Raw genomic sequence first — 19,587 nt, forward strand, 5'->3', positions numbered from 1 at the left:
AAACAGGGTCCAACATTCTGCTGTCTACAAGAAACACACCTCAACCACAAAGACAGGCACCTACTCAGAATAAAGGGCTGGGAAAAGGCTTATCAAGCAAATGTACCTAAGAAACAAGCAGGTGTGGCCATAGTAATTTCTAACAAAGTTGACTTCAAACTTAAATCAATCAGAAGAGATGGAGAGGGACATTTTATACTCATAACAGGAACCATTCATCAGGATGAAGTCTCAATCCTGAATATCTATGCCCCTAATATAAAAGCACCCACGAACGTAAATGAAACATTGCTAAAATTCAAGGCAGCCATCAAACCGCACACACTAATAGTAGGAGACTTCAACACTCCTCTCTCACCAATGGACAGGTCAATCAGACAGAAACCTAACAGAGAAATTAAAGAATTAATGGAGGTAATGAAGCAAATGGACTTAACAGACATCTATAGATTATTCCACCCAAAGAGGAAAGAATATACCTTCTTCTCTGCAGCTCATGGAACCTTCTCGAAAATTGACCACATACTCGGTAAAAAAGCTAACTTACAGAGTTACAAAAAATATTACTAACCACCTGTGTCTTATCAGATCACCATGGATTAAAGTTAGAATTCAACAACAATGCTACCCCCAAAAAGCCTACAAATTCATGGAAACTGAACAGTCAACTACTGAACCATAACTGGATTAAGGAAGAAATAAAGAAAGAAATTAAAGTCTTCCTTGAATTCAATGAAAATAAAGAAACAACATACTCGAACTTATGGGACACTATGAAAGCTGTCCTGAGAGGAAAGTTCATAGCACTAAGTGCCCACTTAAAGAAAACAGAGAAAGCACACATTGGAGACTTAACAGCCCACCTGAAAGCTCTAGAAAAAAAAGAAGCAGACTCACCTAGGAGGAGTAGAAGACTGGAAATAATCAAACTGAGGGCAGAAATCAACAAAATAGAAACACAGAAAACAATCCAAAGAATCAATGAATCAAAAAGCTGGTTCCTGGAGAAAATCAACAAGATTGACAAACCCCTACCCAAACTAGTCAAACGGCAGAGAGAAAACTTGCAAATTAATAAGATCAGAAATAAAAAGGGGGACATAACCACAGACACAGAGGAAATTCAGAGAATCATTAGATCTTACTACAAAAGCCTGTATGCCACAAACTGGAAAATGTAAAAGAAATGGACACTTTTTTTAGATAAATACCATTTACCAAAACTAAACCAGGACCAGGTGAACAATCTATACAGACCTGTCTGTCGTGAAGAATTAGAAGCTGTTATCAAAAACCTCCATACCAAAAAAAAGCCCAGGGCCAGATGGATTCAATGCGGAATTCTACCAGAGCTTCCAAGAAGACCTAATACCTATACTCCTCCATGTATTCCACAATATAGAAACAGAAGGGTCATTACCAAATCCCTTTTATGAAGCTACAGTTACTTTGATACAAAAACCACACAAAGACTTAACCAGGAAAGAGAATTACATGCCAATCTCACTCATGAATATCGACGCAAAAATCCTCAACAAAAAACTGGCAAACCGAATCCAAAAACACATCCGAAAAATTATCCATTATGATCAAGTAGGCTTCATATCTGAGATGCAGGGCTGGTTCAACATACGAAAATCTATCAATGCAATCCAGCATATAAATAAACTGAAAGAAAAAAACCATATGATCATTTCATTAGATCCTGAAAAAGCATTTGACAAAATTCAACATCCATTTATGTTAAACGTCTTGGAGAGATTAGGGATACAAGGGTCATACCTAAATATAATAAAAGCTATATACAGCAAGCCGACAGCTAACATCAAATTAAACGGAGAAAAACTCAAAGCCATCCCACTTAAATCAGGAACACGACAAGGCTGTCCACTCTCTCCATATCTCTTCAATATAGTGCTTGAAGTTCTAGCAATAGCAATAAGACAACATAATGGGATCAAGGGGATTCGAATGGGAAAGGAAGAAGTTAAACTTTCGTTATTTTCAGATGATATGATAGTGTACATAAGCGACCCCCAAAACTCCACCAAAGAAATTTTACAGCTCATAAACAGCTTTAGTAATGTGGCAGGATACAAGATCAACTGCAAAAAATCAGTCGCCCTCTTATACACAAAGGATATGGAAGCAGAGAGGGAAATCAGAGAAGCTTCTCCATTCAAAATAGCCAAAAACAGCATAAAATATCTTGGGGTAAACCTAACCAAGAAGTGAAAGATCTATTTGACAAGAACTTTAAGTCTTTGAAGAAAGAAATTGAAGAGGATACCAAAAAATGGATGGACATCCCTTGCTCTTGGATTGGGAGGATCAACATAGTAAAAATGGCAATTCTACCAAAGGCAATTTATAGATTCAATGCAATCCCCATCAAGATCCCATCAAAATTCTTCACAGATCTGGAGAGGACAATAATCAACTTTATATGGAAAAACAAAAAACCCAGGATAGCCAAAATAATCCTATACAATAAAGGATCTTCTGGAGGCATTACCATCTCTGACTTCAAACTCTATTACAGAGCTACAGTAATGAAAACAGGGTGGTACTGGCATAAAAACAGAGAAGTCGACCAATGGAATCGTATAGAAGACCCTGATTTTATCCCACAAACGTATGAACATCTCATTTTCGATAAAGGAGCTAAAAGTATACAATGGAAGAAAGAAAGCATCTTCAACAAATGATGCTGGCACAACTGGATGTCAACCTGTAGAAGAATGAAAATAGACCCATATCTATCACCGTGCACAAAACTCAAGTCCAAATGGATTAAACACCTCAATATCAGCCCGAAAACACTGAACCTGATAGACGAGAAAGTGGGAAATACCCTACAACAGATGGGCACATGTGATCGCTTCTTGGGTAACCCCAGAAGCACAGACATTAAGGGCAACATTGAACAAATGGGACCTACTAAAACTGAGAGCTTCTGTAAAGCAAAGGACACTGTCACTAAGACACAAAGGCAACCTACTGACTGGGAGAAGATCTTCACCAACCCCGCAACAGACAAAGGTCTGATCTCCAAAATATATAGAGAACTCAAGAAACTAGACTTTAAAATGCTAATTAACCCAATTAAAAATTGGGGCACTGAACTGAACAGAGAATTCTCAACAGAAGAAGTTCAAATGGCCAAAAGACACATAAGGTCGTGCTCAACTTCCTTAGGATAGGGAACCTGAAATGACCCTGTCCTAGAGCAATACTGACAAATATCTTGCATATCATCCTAGAACCTTCATCTGGTGATGGATGGAGATAGAGACAGAGACCCACACTGGAGCACTGGACTGAGCTCCCAAGGTCCCAATGAGGAGCAGAAGGAGGGAGAACATGAAAAAGAAGTCGGGACCACGAGGGGTGCACCAACCCACTGAGACAGTGGAGCTGATCTACTGGGAGCTCACCAAGGCCAGCTGGACTGTTACTGAAAAAGCATGGGATAAAACTGGACTCTCTGAACATGGCAAACAATGAGGGCTGATGAGACGCCAAAGACAATGGCATGGGGTTTTGATCCTACTTAATGTGCTGGCTTGGTGGGAGCCTAGCCAGTTTGGATGTTCACCTTTCTAAATATGGACAGAGGGGGGAGGACCTTGGACTTACCACAGGGCAGGGAACCCTGATTGGTCTTTGGACTGGAGAGGGAGGGGGAGTGGAGTGGGGGGAGGAGGAGAAGGGTGGGAAGAGGGGGAGAAGAGTGGGAGGAGGGGGAGGGAAATGGGAGGCTGGGAGGAGGTGGAAATTTGTTTTTTTTTTATTATTATCCTTCTATCAATAAAAAAATAATAAAAAAAGAAAAAAATATATGCAGGCTTGAAAAAAAAGTTAAAGTTCTTAAAAGTAAAAAAGAAGAAAAGGAAGTAGTTCCCTGTGGTAGTACACACCTTTAATCCCAACGCTTGGGAGGCAGAGAGAGATTGACCTCTGAGACTTCAAGGTGTGGTAGCACACACCTTTAATCCCAATGCCTGGGAGGCAGACAGAGGGATCTCTGAGAGTACAAGGACAGCCTGGTTTACAGAGTTAGTCCAGGACAAAGATATACAGAGAACTTGTCTCAAAAAGTAAAAATAAATGAAATAGGGGTTAAAATAAAGCCACACAAAGATGGAAAATACACAGAAAATCTTGATACTGTATGCTATTATGCTCTCTTTGAATTGTTTGAATGCTGAGGAAGGAGCAGTCTCTGGTTATGACCCAGACACAGAAAAACAAGGTGAGAATACCTTGCTAAAAAAGGTACCAAGTCACATGGCTAACATGGAAAAGAATTAAGGGCAAATTTAATATGTAAGAAAGAATTAATTAATAAGAAGCCTGAGTTACTAGGTCAACCATTTTATCACTAATGGACACCTCTGTGTGTTTCATTGGGACTAATGGCTCAGGGATCAGGCAGGACAGAAACCCGATTAACAGGATGAAACCAATGTGGACAGCTAAATCCACTTAAAACCTGAGAGAGCTTGGGAAGTAATTGTGGAAACAAAAAGAACATAGTTAAGCATGGCTTCTTGGTAGCATTTTCTCATGTGGGCTCTGTTTCCTGGAGTCAGGTGTACCTCATTTAAGAGAGGTTTCCTGACTCAGTTTTAGAAGCAAAACCTTGTAGCTATTTTAAGAGGCCCTACCACCAAGCACTTAAATGGTGTTAATGAGTAGCAAATAACATGCAACATGGTGGTGGCAGGGACCTTGAAACTCCATAGATTGTATTGAGAAACATGTCTCCAGCCAAGGCTTTAATTTAAGCAATATTTCTTAGCAAAATAAAGACTCATGTGGTTAGCAAAAGAGAGATATACAGTAAAGATATATTCAGATGAAGAAAACCTGTAAATATTTACAGTGTGATAAAAAAATATGTTTAGGCTTGGGAGAAAAAAAGGAAAAAAATAAAGTCCTTAAAATAAAAATAGAGAAAGAGAATAGTTGGGAACGGTGTCGCACACTCAAGTCCCAACAATAGAGAGGCAGAGGCAGGGGATCTCTGTGAATTTAAGGTTTGTAACACACACCTTTAATCCCAGCACCTGGGAGGCAGAGACAGGCAGAACTCTGTGAGTTCAAGGTGTGGTGGCTCAAACTAATCCCAACAGCTGGGAGGCAGATGAGGGGGATATCTCTGTGAGTTCAAGGTCAGGTGGCACACACTTTTAATCCCCACACTTGGGGGGCAGAGGCAAGCAGATCTCCTATAGTTCAAGGTTGAAGGCACACACCTTTAATCCCAACACTTGAGAAGAGGAGACAAGAAGATCTAATAAACTACAAACAATAAAAATGAAAGAAACTAAAAGAAACCATGGGATTATGTAGGACGATGGTCTTTACCTTCTCAATTATATTTTAATAAAATGCTGGTTGGCCAGTAGCCAGGGAGGAAGAATAGCTAGGGCGACCAAAATAGGAGAATTCTGGGAGGAGGAAAAGGTCAATCAAGAGTTACCATTCAGACACAGTGCAAACAAGATGTGACTGCCTTGCCGAAAAAGCTACCCAGTCATGTGTCTAACACAGACAAGAATGATGGGCTAATATAAGGTATAAGAGTTAATAAGAAGCCTATGCTACCAGGCCAACCAGTTTAAGATTAATGTGGACCTCTGTGTATGTGTATTTCTTTGGGACTTAAGGACTGTGGGAATGGGCAGGGCAGAATCCCCAGTCAACAATGGGAGGAAGTGGGCGTGGTCTCTAGAGACTATATAAGGACACTCCTGGGCCCAGCTAGGCCCATTTTTCAGCAGAGCAGGCAGAGTGTGTTTCCAAACATTCTGGCTCCGGAGACTGCTAGATTTATCACCTCCGAACATTGAGGTTTGGACCCCAGAGCAGAGCTAATACTGTTGTGTCTCCAGTAAACACTGCTGAGGCCAGAGACAATTCCTTGGAGAAATGGAGTCAGACCTCTCACAGGCCTTCCAGGAAGAACTCAACTGCTTCATCTGCATGAGCTACCTTACAGACCCAGTCACCATAAGCTGTGGCCACAGCTTCTGTCGAGCCTGCCTCCACCTTTCCTGGGAAGACAGCCTGCTCTCTGTCCAATGCCCTACGTGTAGGGAACCATGCCAGCAGAAGGACTTCAGAACCAGCATTGTTCTGAAGAAGCTGGTGTCCATCACCAAACAAGCCAGCCTCATGAATTACCTGAGCGCTGAGGAGAATAAGTGTGTGACCCACAAGGAGACCAAGGGGATCTTCTGTATGGAGACCAGGATCTACCTCTGTCAGCTCTGCTCTGACTCCCATGAGCACAGAGGTCACAGACACTGTCCCATAGAAGCAGCTGCTGAGGGTCAAATGGAGAGACTTCTGAAGCAAATGGAATCAATATGGAATAAGATCCATCAAAATGAAGAGAATCTAGAGGCAGAGAAAAGAATGATAATTCTGTGGAAGAACTGCTTGATTCTAAGAGAACTAAAGATAAGGGCAGAGTACAGGTCATGTTATCCAGACCTCTCTGAGCAGGAAGAAGAGGCTATTGAGTGTATGAAAGAGGAAGGCAATTATTATTTAGAGAAACTCATGGAAAGTGAAGCCATGATAGTTCAAAAGGGCAAACAACTAAGAGATATGTATAAGGAGCTGATGGCAATGTCCCAGGAGCCATATGTGGTACTGCTCCAGGATTTTGATGACATATTCAGAAGGAGTGAGTCAATTCAATTGATGAAGCCCCTGGCCATGAAACCAGAACTCTATGTCCTAGCCCTCAGTGGACTGGATGAAAGCTTCGACTAGTTTGAAGGAGAGTGTCTTCATTGATGAAATGACCACAGTGCATATTTTCTTTGAAAATCTAACCATACTCCACTATAAGATGAACCTATTTAATGCCATGAGAAGCGTCAGGTTTAGACCTCGGCAACAGGATACACCTGTGAATCCTGCTGGAATGTAGCTGGCCTCCTAGGGATGCCAGAACTTCATCTCAGGGAAATATTACCGGGAACTGGATTTGGAGGACTCTTGGAACTGAACTGTAGGGTCTGTATATTATCCGGGTTATGGAATACAGTGCAAGCATTTGAAACTGAGGGTGCATTCCTTCTTTCCTGGGTGAATGAGGGTAATCAAAAAATCATCTGGTCAATTGTGAATATTTGAAATGTTCCTATGAATGTACATATATTAATAAATTTGTATGAATAAAAAAAGGAATATAGGTTAATAAATAATCACCTAAATACTCAAACTTGTAGTCATGGTATATATATATATATATATATATATATATATATATATATAGAGAGAGAGAGAGAGAGAGAGAGAGAGAGAGAGAGAGATTTCAGTTAGATAGGTATTCCTCAAGCCTTTAAAATATTATCAGAATACGGAATTTAAAATGTGTTAAGAACTTAAAACTTTTCATTACAATGAGACACATATGCTCTTGGCAGCACCAATCTACTTCAAGAGGATGACGGGCAACCAAGAGGTTTCTTATGGAGTTTGTCAGCCATTTGGGCAAAAAAATCCTGATCTTTCCTGGACTACTTGATATTATGCTGTATGAGCTGGACATGCAGGACCCACAAAGAAATGATGGCTGTTGAATTTGCCTAATGGTAAAATGTTTCTTTGGGGTTCCTCCTTCATGAAAGAGTCTTCCAAACATTCTGCAGGACATAGAAAAAGTGGTTGACTAACTAGACATATATAGGTGGAACTGTCTTTGAAATTTTCTGCTTCATTTGAATGTCTGCCAGATACTATGGGCCTGTAGGCTGAAGATGGGTTCCCCAGTGCTACAGAAGAACTTTGGGTGACTGTCCAGGCAGCAAGATGTCTCTGTCATTTCTAGAGTTTTGGAAGATGCTTACAATGTAATTCCTGTTTATTTAGTTAATATTATATTCTTCTGGAGGCTTCGATGGAGTTAAAAAATTATAGTTATGGTTTTCCTTAATTATGATAAAAGATAAAATAGATATAAATATTGTAACCATATTTTTTCTTGACAAATGTTTTGTTGTATGTATTCTTGCTATGTTAAAGATAAAAACCTTCCTTTTTATTTAGACAGAAAAAAGGATGTGATGTGAAATTCCCCCCTGTATGCTGTGAATGTTTTATTTTCATTGGTTATAAAAAAAAAGCTACTTTTGGCCAATGGTTTAAGATAGTAGAGCTGAGTGGAAGATCCAGACTGAGATGTAAGGAGAAGGAGAAAGTAGGCAGAGTCTGGAAGAAGTCATGTAGCCACCGCAGGAGACAGATGCCAGACACTGGACAGAACATTACTGGAAAGTCACAACCACATGCAATGCACAGATTAATAGAAATGGGTTGCTTTATGATCTAAGAGTTAGCCAATAATAAGCTTGAGCTAATAATAGGCCAATCAGTGTTGTAATAATACAGTTTCTGTGTGATTATTTTGGTTCTAGGTGGCTGGAAAACAAAAAGCAGCCTTCACCTACAATCTTATATTTAAAAATCAAGTCAATCAAAGTATATACAAATATATTACAAGGATGTATGTTGCTTTAGATTAACTTTGCACGCTATAAATTAGTGTCACGTTTTGAAATTTAACCAATTTTTATATTTTAATTAATATCTCTGCATTTCATATGATACAGTTTAATCACATTCATCTGACTCCCCTGTCCTGAATAACCAACATATCTGTCACAAATCCCTATGCCCAGCAAAGTTAGTGTCCTCTATTTTATTCAGCTACTGAGTCCAGTAGTAGAGCCATCTACTGAAGTACAGTTAGTCCACCAGGCAGCATTACCCTTAAAGAAAGTGGGTTCTCCTTATCCCCAAAGCTACCTGCTGTCTATAGCTCTACTGGGTGCTTGTGAATCCCATCACCTTTTGTGCTAGAATATTTACTGGCTTGAACTTGTTTAGATCCTATGCAAGCAACTACAGTTGTGGACAATTCAACAACGCAGCCACCCTCTCACATATGGAAGGCACTATTGCACTCTAGCCCTTCCCTACCTTTGTCCTTTAGAATCTGATAGGTATGACATCTTTTATAGTCCATGAGTTTTAAGGATATGGTAGAGAAGGAGTTGCAGAAAGGAATAACTATGACTGATTATGCTTGGAAAAGCCTGATGGAAAGCTAGATTTTGATCATCTTCCATGTATATATGAAAATACGGACTACGTTGAGAATTATGCAACTTTCAGAAGCCAAAGGTGTCTAATAAATAGCCCATTAACAGATGTAAGATATCTAAACTCAGATTGTTCATCAGAGTTGTCCTGAAGACACATAAAAACAGGATACTGCAATTGTTCTTGGTTTCTAATCATACCATGAGAGTAAGATCTTATTGCAGAAGACATTAAACATACTGTTTGTCATAGGGAAGTCCTGCTGCTTAAAGCTGATGTTCATCATGACCAGACATCTCTGAGTTTTGCACAAATGGAGAAATCCTTTCCCCAAGCATGGCTTCCTATTCTCTGCCTGACCTTATTTGGAAGCTGTCCCTGAACTTAGATGCTTGACACATCTTAAGAGTGACCTTTAGCCAGGCTGTGTTGGTGCACACCTTTAATCTTAGCAGAAGCAGAGGCAGAGGCAGAGGCAGATGGATCTCTGTGAGTTCAAGGACAAGCTGGTCTACGAGAGCTAGTTCTGGGACAGTTTCCAAAACTACAGAGAAACTCTGTCTCAAAAAAAGAGTAACCTTTAATACATTTCCTTGCAAATTCTCTCCCCCTGCTGCCCATATCCTAAAATGTGTTGTGTTACAATCTGTATGATGGGACTTTACTGATAAATGTAAATAAATCTTCCTATGAGCACCTTCTAGAAGATTCCCTGGCTTTTGTCCCCATCCTATATAGTGCCATCACTCCCTGAGATAAAATTAAGTTGTCTCACCGACACTGACTCAGGAATTTTTTTCTCTCATACTCACATCTGTAAAAGCCCTGTTATGTACTTCTGATCCCTTTGGCCTCGTTGCCTGGTGGCCAGTGTGCCATGAGAAAAATGGAGACCTCACAGTTGGAGCCGCTGAATGGGAATTTATAGAATGCACAGTTTGTGAGCAGCCCCCCTCCCCCCCACAGAGGGTAGTGGCATTTTTGACTGATACCGTGGTTCCAGGATCAGACATCTCTCCTCATATGTTTGCTCTATTTTTCTTTGAGCCTTCTTTGAATACACTATTATATGTCTCAGATCTAAACAAAAGACTTTATTTGTGAAGTGGATGTTGCTTAACACAGAAACTTAAAACTCATCAAAATGTAAGGAATAATTATCGGTGGAATACTCAACTATTAATGATAAATTAAGGATTTTATAATGGAAACAATACTAACAAAATTAATGAAAAATCTTTATCAGACTTGAAATGAAACATATTGCACTATTTTGGGCATGGGAAAACTTTGATATGAAAGAACATATGGATTGCTAATTAATCATTTTCCATTCATACACAAGAATCAAGACTCTATCATGCCAATGAAAAATAATTGAAGATTCTGTCATGAACTGTGGTAGATTAGAGTTATATTCGTCTAGGTTTTCTTGAGGAGTAAATTAAAATCCAGTTACTTAGAATGCACTCTCTGAAGAACATATCAGAACTTGAGATAAAAATCAACCTTCATTTATGTCTCCTTTTCTTGATATAATCTTCAAGACAATAGGTTTTTCTGGAGTAAGAAGAAATGTCTTTCTTAATTTCAAGGGAACCTAAAATAGTTGAAAAAGTATATTAGTAAGTTAAATGAATCATCAAATTCCACAGAAGACTGATAGAACCAACATATTAATAACAATAGCTACTTATTCCTGTGTTATCACATGGCTATTACCCTAGCATTCAGGATTTAAAAGAGGGAGGCAGAATACAAAATGTAGGCTTGCTGAGATATATAGGATGTTCTGTACCGCCCTGACCCTCATGGACTGCTTCCTAGAAAGAAAGAAATCTATCGTTATAAGTGAATAAATGACTTTTTATCAATGTGGTGGTTTGATAAAACATGGCCACCAAAGATGGTGGTATTATTAGGAGGTGTGGACTTGTTCAAGAATGTGTGGTCTTGCAGGGAGTATGTCACTGTAGAGGTGGGCTTTGAGGTATCATATATTTAAGTCGTGTCTAGTGTCTCAAGCCACTTCCTCTTGCCTTTGGATTAAGATGTAGACTTCCCTGGCACCATGTCTGCCTTTACACCACCATACTGCCAGCTGCATTGCTCCCTAGAGTAAATCTCTGAAATTATAAAACACAACCTCAATAAAAATGTGTTGTTCTATAGGAGTTGCCATGATCACGTTGTCTCTTCACAAAATAGAGACGCCTACTAAGACAAACACAAAGAATCTTGAATTACTTGTATGGGATATGGAAACATGCTTCAATCTATTCATACTTCAACATACAAACTGACCACTTATTCTGTAAAAGGCCTGAAATAAAATTTTTATATGTCTTCCCTAGTGATCTAAATTTTAACTAAAGTGTAGAAGTTTGAACCTTGTAAAGGACATTTGTGAACACATAGAAAACACATTTTAACAGGTTATATAAAGTTAAGTTTTATTCAGTAAACTGGAAAGACAACCACAAGTAGGTTTTGTACATGGCAAATGCTATTGTCTGACCCTGATTACTAAACAATTTCTTTTTTTTATTCTGATCAAACTGCCAACTTTATTTTTTTCAGGAGCATTATATACCTAAAAAGTGGGGCAGTGGAGGGATGGGTAGGGTGCTGGAGTCATGTCTGGAGACTCCCTAACTGATAGGAAGAGGTGAGGAAATGCTGAGGGTATGTAAATGTTTACAGGGGAAAATGCTAATCACTTTCTGAGGCCTGGCCCCTAGCATTCTCAACTCACAGTGGGAGATAAGGGTCCAGAACTTGCCCAACAGAGGGGAATAGCTTACTTAACCTGTGAGCTGAGAGGACTATAACCAAATACAGGTCTTTGCTTCTGGCAAGAAAGCTCTTGCTGTTTTCGAAGATTCACATCAGAATCAGAGTGTTTGCTGTGGTGGGTAGTCTCCCTGCTGGTCTCATGACTTCTGGTTTGCAAGCACTCACATGCTCCCTCAGGAGCCCTGGTTATGCCTTTCTTCCATATCTGTGTCTCTTCACCTTCCCATCTGTCTGTGGTGTTCAGAGTCACAGCTATCCATCTACAGCTCTCATTTTTCCTCAAAATCTGAGCTCAAGGGTGATGTACGATTAATAAAAACTAAGGATCAGAAATTGGGGTTCAGCCTAAAAGTACAATTTCTAAAGAAATTTCTAAACCTTCCAAACTGATACTTGTGGGTTAATGATAATGGAAGGACTTTTGGAATATTTAAGGTGTGAGTTCTCTGTATCTCTATTATTCAAGGATGGTGCTTAAAAGGGAATTTTCACTCATTTTACTAATTTTTAAAATGATATTGCTGTCAGTTTGTGGCAGAGATGGCCATCCAATAGAATAAGAATCCCATATGAGAATAAAAATGTACAAACAGGTTGTCTCTTAGTTTAAGAAAGTCATTTTGTAGGTAGCTAGAGCCATCTTGTAGATTCCTAGATGCCTAAAACTTGCCTATGATCATAATAAAATCATCCATCTGTATTGTGTTTGTGTATAGAACAGAAAGACAGCTACCCTCATGTCACCAAAGGGAAAATGACCATATTATATTCCTTTTCTATGATGATTATCTACTGACTTTTGAGTGTCATTTTGATGGGGGAGAATCTTCTGTTTTGTGTTAATTTCATTGGTTAAATAAAGACACTGCCTTGGCCCTTTAATAGGACAGAAAATTAGGTAGGCAGAGTAGACAGAGAGATTGCTCAGAGAAAGAAGTTGAGTCAGGCAGTCACCATGATTCTTCTCTCCGAGACAGACGCAGGCTAAGACATGCTGAATCTTTCCTGGTAAGCTACCACCTCGTGGTGGTACACAGATTATTAGATATGGGTTAATCAAGATGAGAGAGCTAGCCAGAAGAGGCTAGAGCTAATGGGCCAAGCAGTGTTTAAAAGAATACAGTTTCCATGTAATTATTTCGGGTATAAAGCTAGCCGGCTGGCGGGACGCAGCCCCGCTGCTCCTTCAACATCATTTAATACAAAAATCATAATGTTAAACCTCTTGGGCATTGCTTCTTTAAGTTAATGACAACACATTCTTAAGCTTTTCAGAGGAAACATTTCAACCAAATTTCTAAATGCAATACCTCACATTAAAGTACACACAGAAAAGGTCTGAGGACTTTGAAAGACCCCCCTATACTTGAAAGACCCCCGTGCCCACATACTATGTTAAACTCTCTGAAAATTTAGCTGGGCCCCCAGGCTCAGCCAATGCTAAAACTGGATATCTATGGGTTGCAGACTCACTGACTAGGCTAAGAAGAGAGAATACTCCACCCCCACCCCCAAGGCATTCTATCTAAATTGTCAACTTGCTGCAGAGTGCTATATCTAGTTTTGTGGGTTTTTGGGACTAAGGAGAGAGAATACTCCACAACCCCCACCCCAGATATCCTATCTAAACTGTCAACTCGCTGCAGGGTGTTTTATCTGGCTTTATGGTTTTCCAGGGAAATTCAAGAATAGACATGGGGCCATTCCCAGGATGAGCTAAGCCCACCAATTTGAGAGCCAATGAAATGCTTGTGCTATACTACCCTCTTATGTAATCATTTTTCCATATAAATATGGCTGTTTGAATTTGCCCGGGATGCTCAGTTGGCATAAGCTGCTGTTGTACCCACAGGTGCCTGTGTAATCAATAAAGACACCTCTTGCTGATTGTATCTGTTGGCCTGAATTATTGAGACTGGGGGATTTCTCCCAACACCCTTCAAAATGAGGGTTTTTTCAACTTAAATTATCAGGTGTATTTCCCAGAAGAACATGTGTAAACTCAACTCATAATCGTGTGCTTGTATCCCTAGGCTGAGGAGCTTTACTCTTTCATCACTGCTGTGAAATGCAGGCTGTTTTCTTTATGGCTGCAAGCTCTCTTAAATCAGCAAGGTTCAAGACCAGACCCCAAAATAAGAGCAATCATCTAACACAAAATAGGCTTGATTGACTTAAATATTAAGGAGAAAAAATGGAGATAGAGCACAACATTGAGTGTGACATGAGGTAAGGGTGGTCATGGGTTAAATTGTAATAAAAAAGTGAATGTTATCAAATGAAATGTATGAATTCTTTAATAATTAATAAAATATTTAAAAGGATACATAAAGAAATGCATCTATTAAAATAGTTTTGTAAATTTTTTATATTTAGAATAGTTTTAAGATGTTTCAATGTATTTATTGGTGGATTTTAATATACAGAAAGTCTTTAAAGAATCATTTTAAGTTTTGGAAAGAAGAAAATTAGGTGATTTAGAAATAGAGGCTACTTTAATGAATACAGAGAAAATAAAAATGGAAAGTGCATGTGTTAGTTAATGGGATATAGGGGTAGGGACAGTGGCAGCCTGAAGATAGCATATCTAAAAGACGGGAGTAAATTTCACAGAGAAAACCTACTGAAAGTTCTTGGCTTGAAGGTAGCTTGGTTGATTTGAACTTGCAGGATAAGATATAATGACAAATGAAGAAGGAAAGAAAACACATGGATATATAAAAAATGTAGGTGGATGCCCGATTGTCTTGATCACAGTCCCTAAAATACGTGGAAAAGTGCATAAAATGGCTAAGCAAAGGAGTCTTTCATATTCATGAATAATGTTTTAATGCATGGATTTGTTTATATATGGGAATTACTGTGGAACTTTGAAAGTCTCTGGATTGGTGAAGGATTTGGACAAACATTCTGTTTCTTTGTTTTCTTTTGTTATTGATTTGTTTTTCGAAACAGGGTTTCTCTGTGGCTTTGGAGCCTGTCCTGGAACTAGCTCTTGTAGACCAGGGTGGCCTCGAACTCCCAGAGATCCGCCTGCCTCTGCCTCCCGAGTGCTGGGATTAAAGGCGTGTGCCACCACCGCCTGGCTGGAAAGACATTGTGATATGACACAAGGATAATAAGGAGACCATTATACCTCTTGGAAATGAATATATCTATATATATATTTATGTTTCAGATTATTTCTATTAATTCATTTGAAAATTAATAAATATTTAAACTTTAAAAATCTGTTCCATGGTTACGGGAGCCAGCAGGGTCAAGGATACTGGTGAACATGTATCCTTAGGGGCTTAGAGACTGAAGCAGCAATCACAGAGCCTCCATGGGTCTGTACTAGGCCTGTTGCATACATGCTGTGGTTGTTTACCTTGGGGTTTCTGAGGAACTCCTAAAAATGGGAGTAGGAATGGATTCTCTGACTCTTTCTCCTGCTCGGGGGGCAGATTTTGTGTCTCTGGGTTGTTCCACCCAGCCTTGTTATAAGAGTTTATGCCTAGTCTCATTGCATCTCGTTATGCCTTGTTCAGTTGATATCCCTAGGAGGTGTGCTCTTTTTTGAAGGGAAATGGAAGATTAGTGGATCTTGGGGATAAGTGAAGTGAGGGGGACTTGGAGAAGGGGAATATTGAGAGAGGAGTCTATGGTGAGGATGTATTTTATCAGAGGTGAATAAAAAAATTTCTGTTCCATGTATGATATATACAAGTATGAAAAATCCATAATATAATCTATTAATTTGTAGAATACTCATATAAATGGTAACAAGAAAAATTACTTGGCTTCAATAATACTATACATAATCATATAAGGAATATCTTCATTTAATACTCATGATCTTTCATTTAAACTTAAAGACTTATTGCTCCAGAACTCAATGGTTCTGGAGCCCACACATGGTTTTATACAGATCTCTAAATAAAGAAAACATTAGGTAAAAATAAAACAGTATAAACCATATATAAATATATACATATATTCAATATATCTTACACATATTCTGTATATTTTTATATATTATATATAAAGTATATATTATATGTATATATAAAGTGTGTATTTTATATATATTTACAAATTTATGAAATGCCTATGAATTAAAAAATAAAAACAACCCAAAAAGAATATGTTCAGTCTCACCTCTGTTTCTTCACAAGGCAGCACAGAAAAGTTCTGCAGGAATTTGATAATAGCAAGCTTCATGTTAATGAGAGCAAACCTCATGCCAATGCAGCTTCTAGGCCCATATCCAAAAGGCAGGTATGTGCAAGGATTAATTCTATCTTTATTTTCCTTGCTGAACCTGGTATCACAATTGAACAAGAACATAAATAATGAAACACGAAATGCACAAGAGCAACATGTTTGCAGTTTTCAGTTTTCACTTACATCCCTCTGCCAGCATCATACAGGGCACCTCAGGGTGTTCAATATTGCAGTCATGGAGTGTGTAATTCATGATGAGATTAGTAAGTTAATATTCTTTCTATAACTTTACGGTAAAGGATCTTCTAATGTTAACAAGATGGTGTGTGGTGTCTCTAAAGTTTAAAATATTATAGATGTTGTGTGTTATCAGTGTGTAAACATTAGAAAGTACTTGTGGGGGAGAAGGAAGGAATTGCCCTGACACTTGAGTTGGGGATTTGCTCACTGTGGATGGAGGAGATACATGTTAGGAATGAATTGTTTCTATTCCAATCCCTACTCTCCTCACCATCCTCTCTTTTATTCCTATAATTGTTTTATTCCAGTCAGCCTAATCGCTTTCCTCTTCGTCATCCTCTTTCTCTCCAGCCCCCTTTTTCCTCACTACAGTCCTTTCACAAAATCTGTCACCCCCTCACCCACCTCCAAAAGTCATTCAGTGAAGTAGGTAGCAAGGACACAGCTGCTTCTCTAATCTGTTATCCCTGAATTTTGTGTCCACCCTTCCCATAGGGGAAATGCTGATTCTGGAAATGCTCTAGAAGACTTTTAACCATCTATTCTGTGAGAGTTTTTAAGTATCAAGGAAGATTATGAAACAATTTCTAAGCTATTTTATAGAACAGCTTTGGGGTCAGGTGAAGGTTGTATTGGTTTGTGTGTACAAGTTGAGCTTGGTGGAAAACTCTTGGCGAAGAGTACATACACACACATGAGAAACACTGGGGTTTCTGTAGACTTCTTCTATACTGTTTGATTACAATCATAATATTTTTTTTTCTTTTTTTTAAGACAGCGTTTCTCTGAGTAGCCTAGGCACCTGTCCTGGAACTTGCTCTGAAGGCCTGGCTGGCCACAAACTCATAGAGATCTGCCTGCCTCTCCCTCCTGAGTGCTGGGATTAAAGGCATGTATTACCAATACCTGGACAGTAACAACATCTTTTTAACTTTTTCATTCCTCACTTCCTGGCCTAGTCACTGATGCCCCCTGAGTCTATATTATCTGAAAGTTGGAAAAACCATAGAAATGAATAATGAATGCTGTCTAATTTTATAATCACTAAGATAAAGTGTGTATATGTGGTGGCTATATAGATGGGACATAGAATCAACCTGATCAGAAAACAGGAGCAAGTCAATTCTTCCAGACTAATAAGCCCTATACAGAGAACAACTGCCAACACCAGAGACACACGGCCAAAAATGCAATATCTTAGGCACCCAGAACTTCATGATAGAGGTGACTGTATGTATAAATTTTTGGTCTCCTAATTTAACTGCATCTATCTTTAACTATCATTTTCACATGAGGAGCATGATATGAATTAGACAGGTTATATAAATAAAGGAATACAGATACATATGAGAACCTAAATAATAATTTGTGAAAAAGAGGTTATGTACTTGAAGAAGTATGGAGAGAGGAATATAGGAGAGAAACAAAAACAATAGGACTGGCATTAACATCAAAGAGGAGACTTTCTGCAGCTTCCATCTTCACCAGACTCTAATCTAATGGGTTCCTATATTTGATAAATGATTTTTACATTTGGGAACATGTCCAAGAGTTCTTGTGACAATATGAACAACATTAAAGAATATAAACCTAACAGCTTAGAAAATTATCTAATTGATTTTCTAATCATGTTAATTGTGCTTGCTCTTTTTGACACACATACACTCATTCTCTCTCTCTCTCTCTCTCACACACAAGCATGTATCACTAAACAGCATTTGTAGGTCATAGAAAGCAATAATTTATAAAAACGAGATGAAACTTGTATTTTATGAAGTTTTAAATATCTATACACATTTAGCAATATATTCAATCATTTCATATACTAGTGAAATTTATATTAAGTATTTGTGGTAGTTTGAATGAAAATGGTTCCACAGGATCATAGGGACTGGCACTATTGGGAGTTGTTGCTGTTTTGGAGGAAGTGTGTCACTGGGAGTGGGCTGAAGTCTCTGAGGCTCAAACTAGGTATATTGACTCAGTCTTCTCCTTCTGCTGCCTGCTGATCTGGATGTAGAGCTCTCAGTTATTTCTGCAGCCACATGTCTGCCTGCATGCCACCATGCTTCTTGTCTTGATGATAATAGACAAAACCTCTGAACTTTAAGCCAGCCCCCATGTAATGTTTCCATTTATAAGATTTGCTGTGGTCATAGTGTCTCTTCACAGTAATGGGAACTATAACTAAGACAGGTTTTGAGACTCTAAAAGAAAATTACAAAATTCAGAACTGTCATTTTTTGTTCAATTGAAACACATGTATTTTCTACTATAATTATCACTTTGTACTACTGATATTCTAAAATCAAACATACATGCAAGATAATATCAATTTATATTAATGTGCTTACAGAAAGAGACTGAGCATATTAACCTTCTTAGAGAAGTCTGATTCTGTGTACATTCCCCCTTTCTGTGTCCTCATACCTTTCAGGACGGAACTCCTCAGGCTCTGGCCAGTATTTTGGATCTCGGTGTAGAGTAAAGACAGGTATAACCACTGCAGTCCCTTTCGGAATGAGCATACCATTGATTTTAGCATCTTTCTTACTAGTTCTTCTAATCCTGTCAGAAACTGGATATAATCTCATAGCTTCACTCACTACCATGTCAAGATATTCCATATCTTGCAGGGCTTCATAAGTGGCAGGTGCCTGGGAAGATTAAAAATCAAGATTTTGTTGATTTGATATTTGAAACTAACTTTCATACCAAACTATAGAGTACTTTTATGTTTGTAGAAACTCTTCATTACACCATATTAGTGACTGGATTTATCACTAATAAGTCATATTTACAATAATCATGTGTGTTGACATGCTAAAGGGCCACTGAAATTCATGATGCAGTGAATATTGAAGAATATTCAGAGAAGATTATACTTAGGTCCAAATCTTCAGTGTTCTTTTGTACAATTTTCTTTTCAGTAATAATGAATGGCATATTATTTCAATCTCTTCAACATAAATTAACTATTGAGGGTGTGATAACTTATAAAGGAAGGAGGCCACAAGTTCAGAATGTGGAAATATAATGTAAAGAATTGTAATTTCTTTTTTTTAATTCCATATCAATCCTTTCAGAAGATAATTCACAGTTTTTAAATACTGTGATTAAATTTAACATTACTATAAATGAGCAATTTGAATGTTCTTATTAATCAATGCCATAGTAAACAGGAATAGTATATGAAATTACAGTGACTAACATCAATAA

At 38.4% G+C, this 19,587-nt stretch overlaps 1 protein-coding gene and 1 pseudogene across 3 annotated transcripts in view; one reads left to right on the forward strand and one right to left on the reverse strand.

Annotated features, from left to right (window-relative positions):
* The window catches only part of LOC142851557 (cytochrome P450 3A6-like), a 132,305-nt gene that overhangs the window by 77,758 nt on the left and 34,960 nt on the right, over positions 1-19,587 (reverse strand). The window contains exons 11-13 of one of the 3 annotated variants that reach the window (XM_075975315.1): positions 18,799-19,025; positions 16,063-16,225; positions 10,374-10,726 (exon numbers count right to left, since the gene is read on the reverse strand). The exons of the other annotated variants lie outside the window; for them this stretch is intronic. Of the exons in view, the coding sequence (XP_075831430.1) occupies positions 10,631-10,726; positions 16,063-16,225; positions 18,799-19,025 (486 nt within the window). The 3' untranslated portion in view covers positions 10,374-10,630. Of the gene's footprint in view, positions 1-10,373; positions 10,727-16,062; positions 16,226-18,798; positions 19,026-19,587 lie in introns of those variants that run through there. 3 annotated transcript variants of the gene reach the window in all.
* Positions 5,938-6,789, forward strand: LOC142837194 (tripartite motif-containing protein 43 pseudogene; annotated as a pseudogene).

The sequence above is a fragment of the Microtus pennsylvanicus genome, chromosome 1 (genome assembly GCF_037038515.1).
Source record: "Microtus pennsylvanicus isolate mMicPen1 chromosome 1, mMicPen1.hap1, whole genome shotgun sequence".
In the NCBI taxonomy this organism is placed as follows: domain Eukaryota; kingdom Metazoa; phylum Chordata; class Mammalia; order Rodentia; family Cricetidae; genus Microtus; species Microtus pennsylvanicus.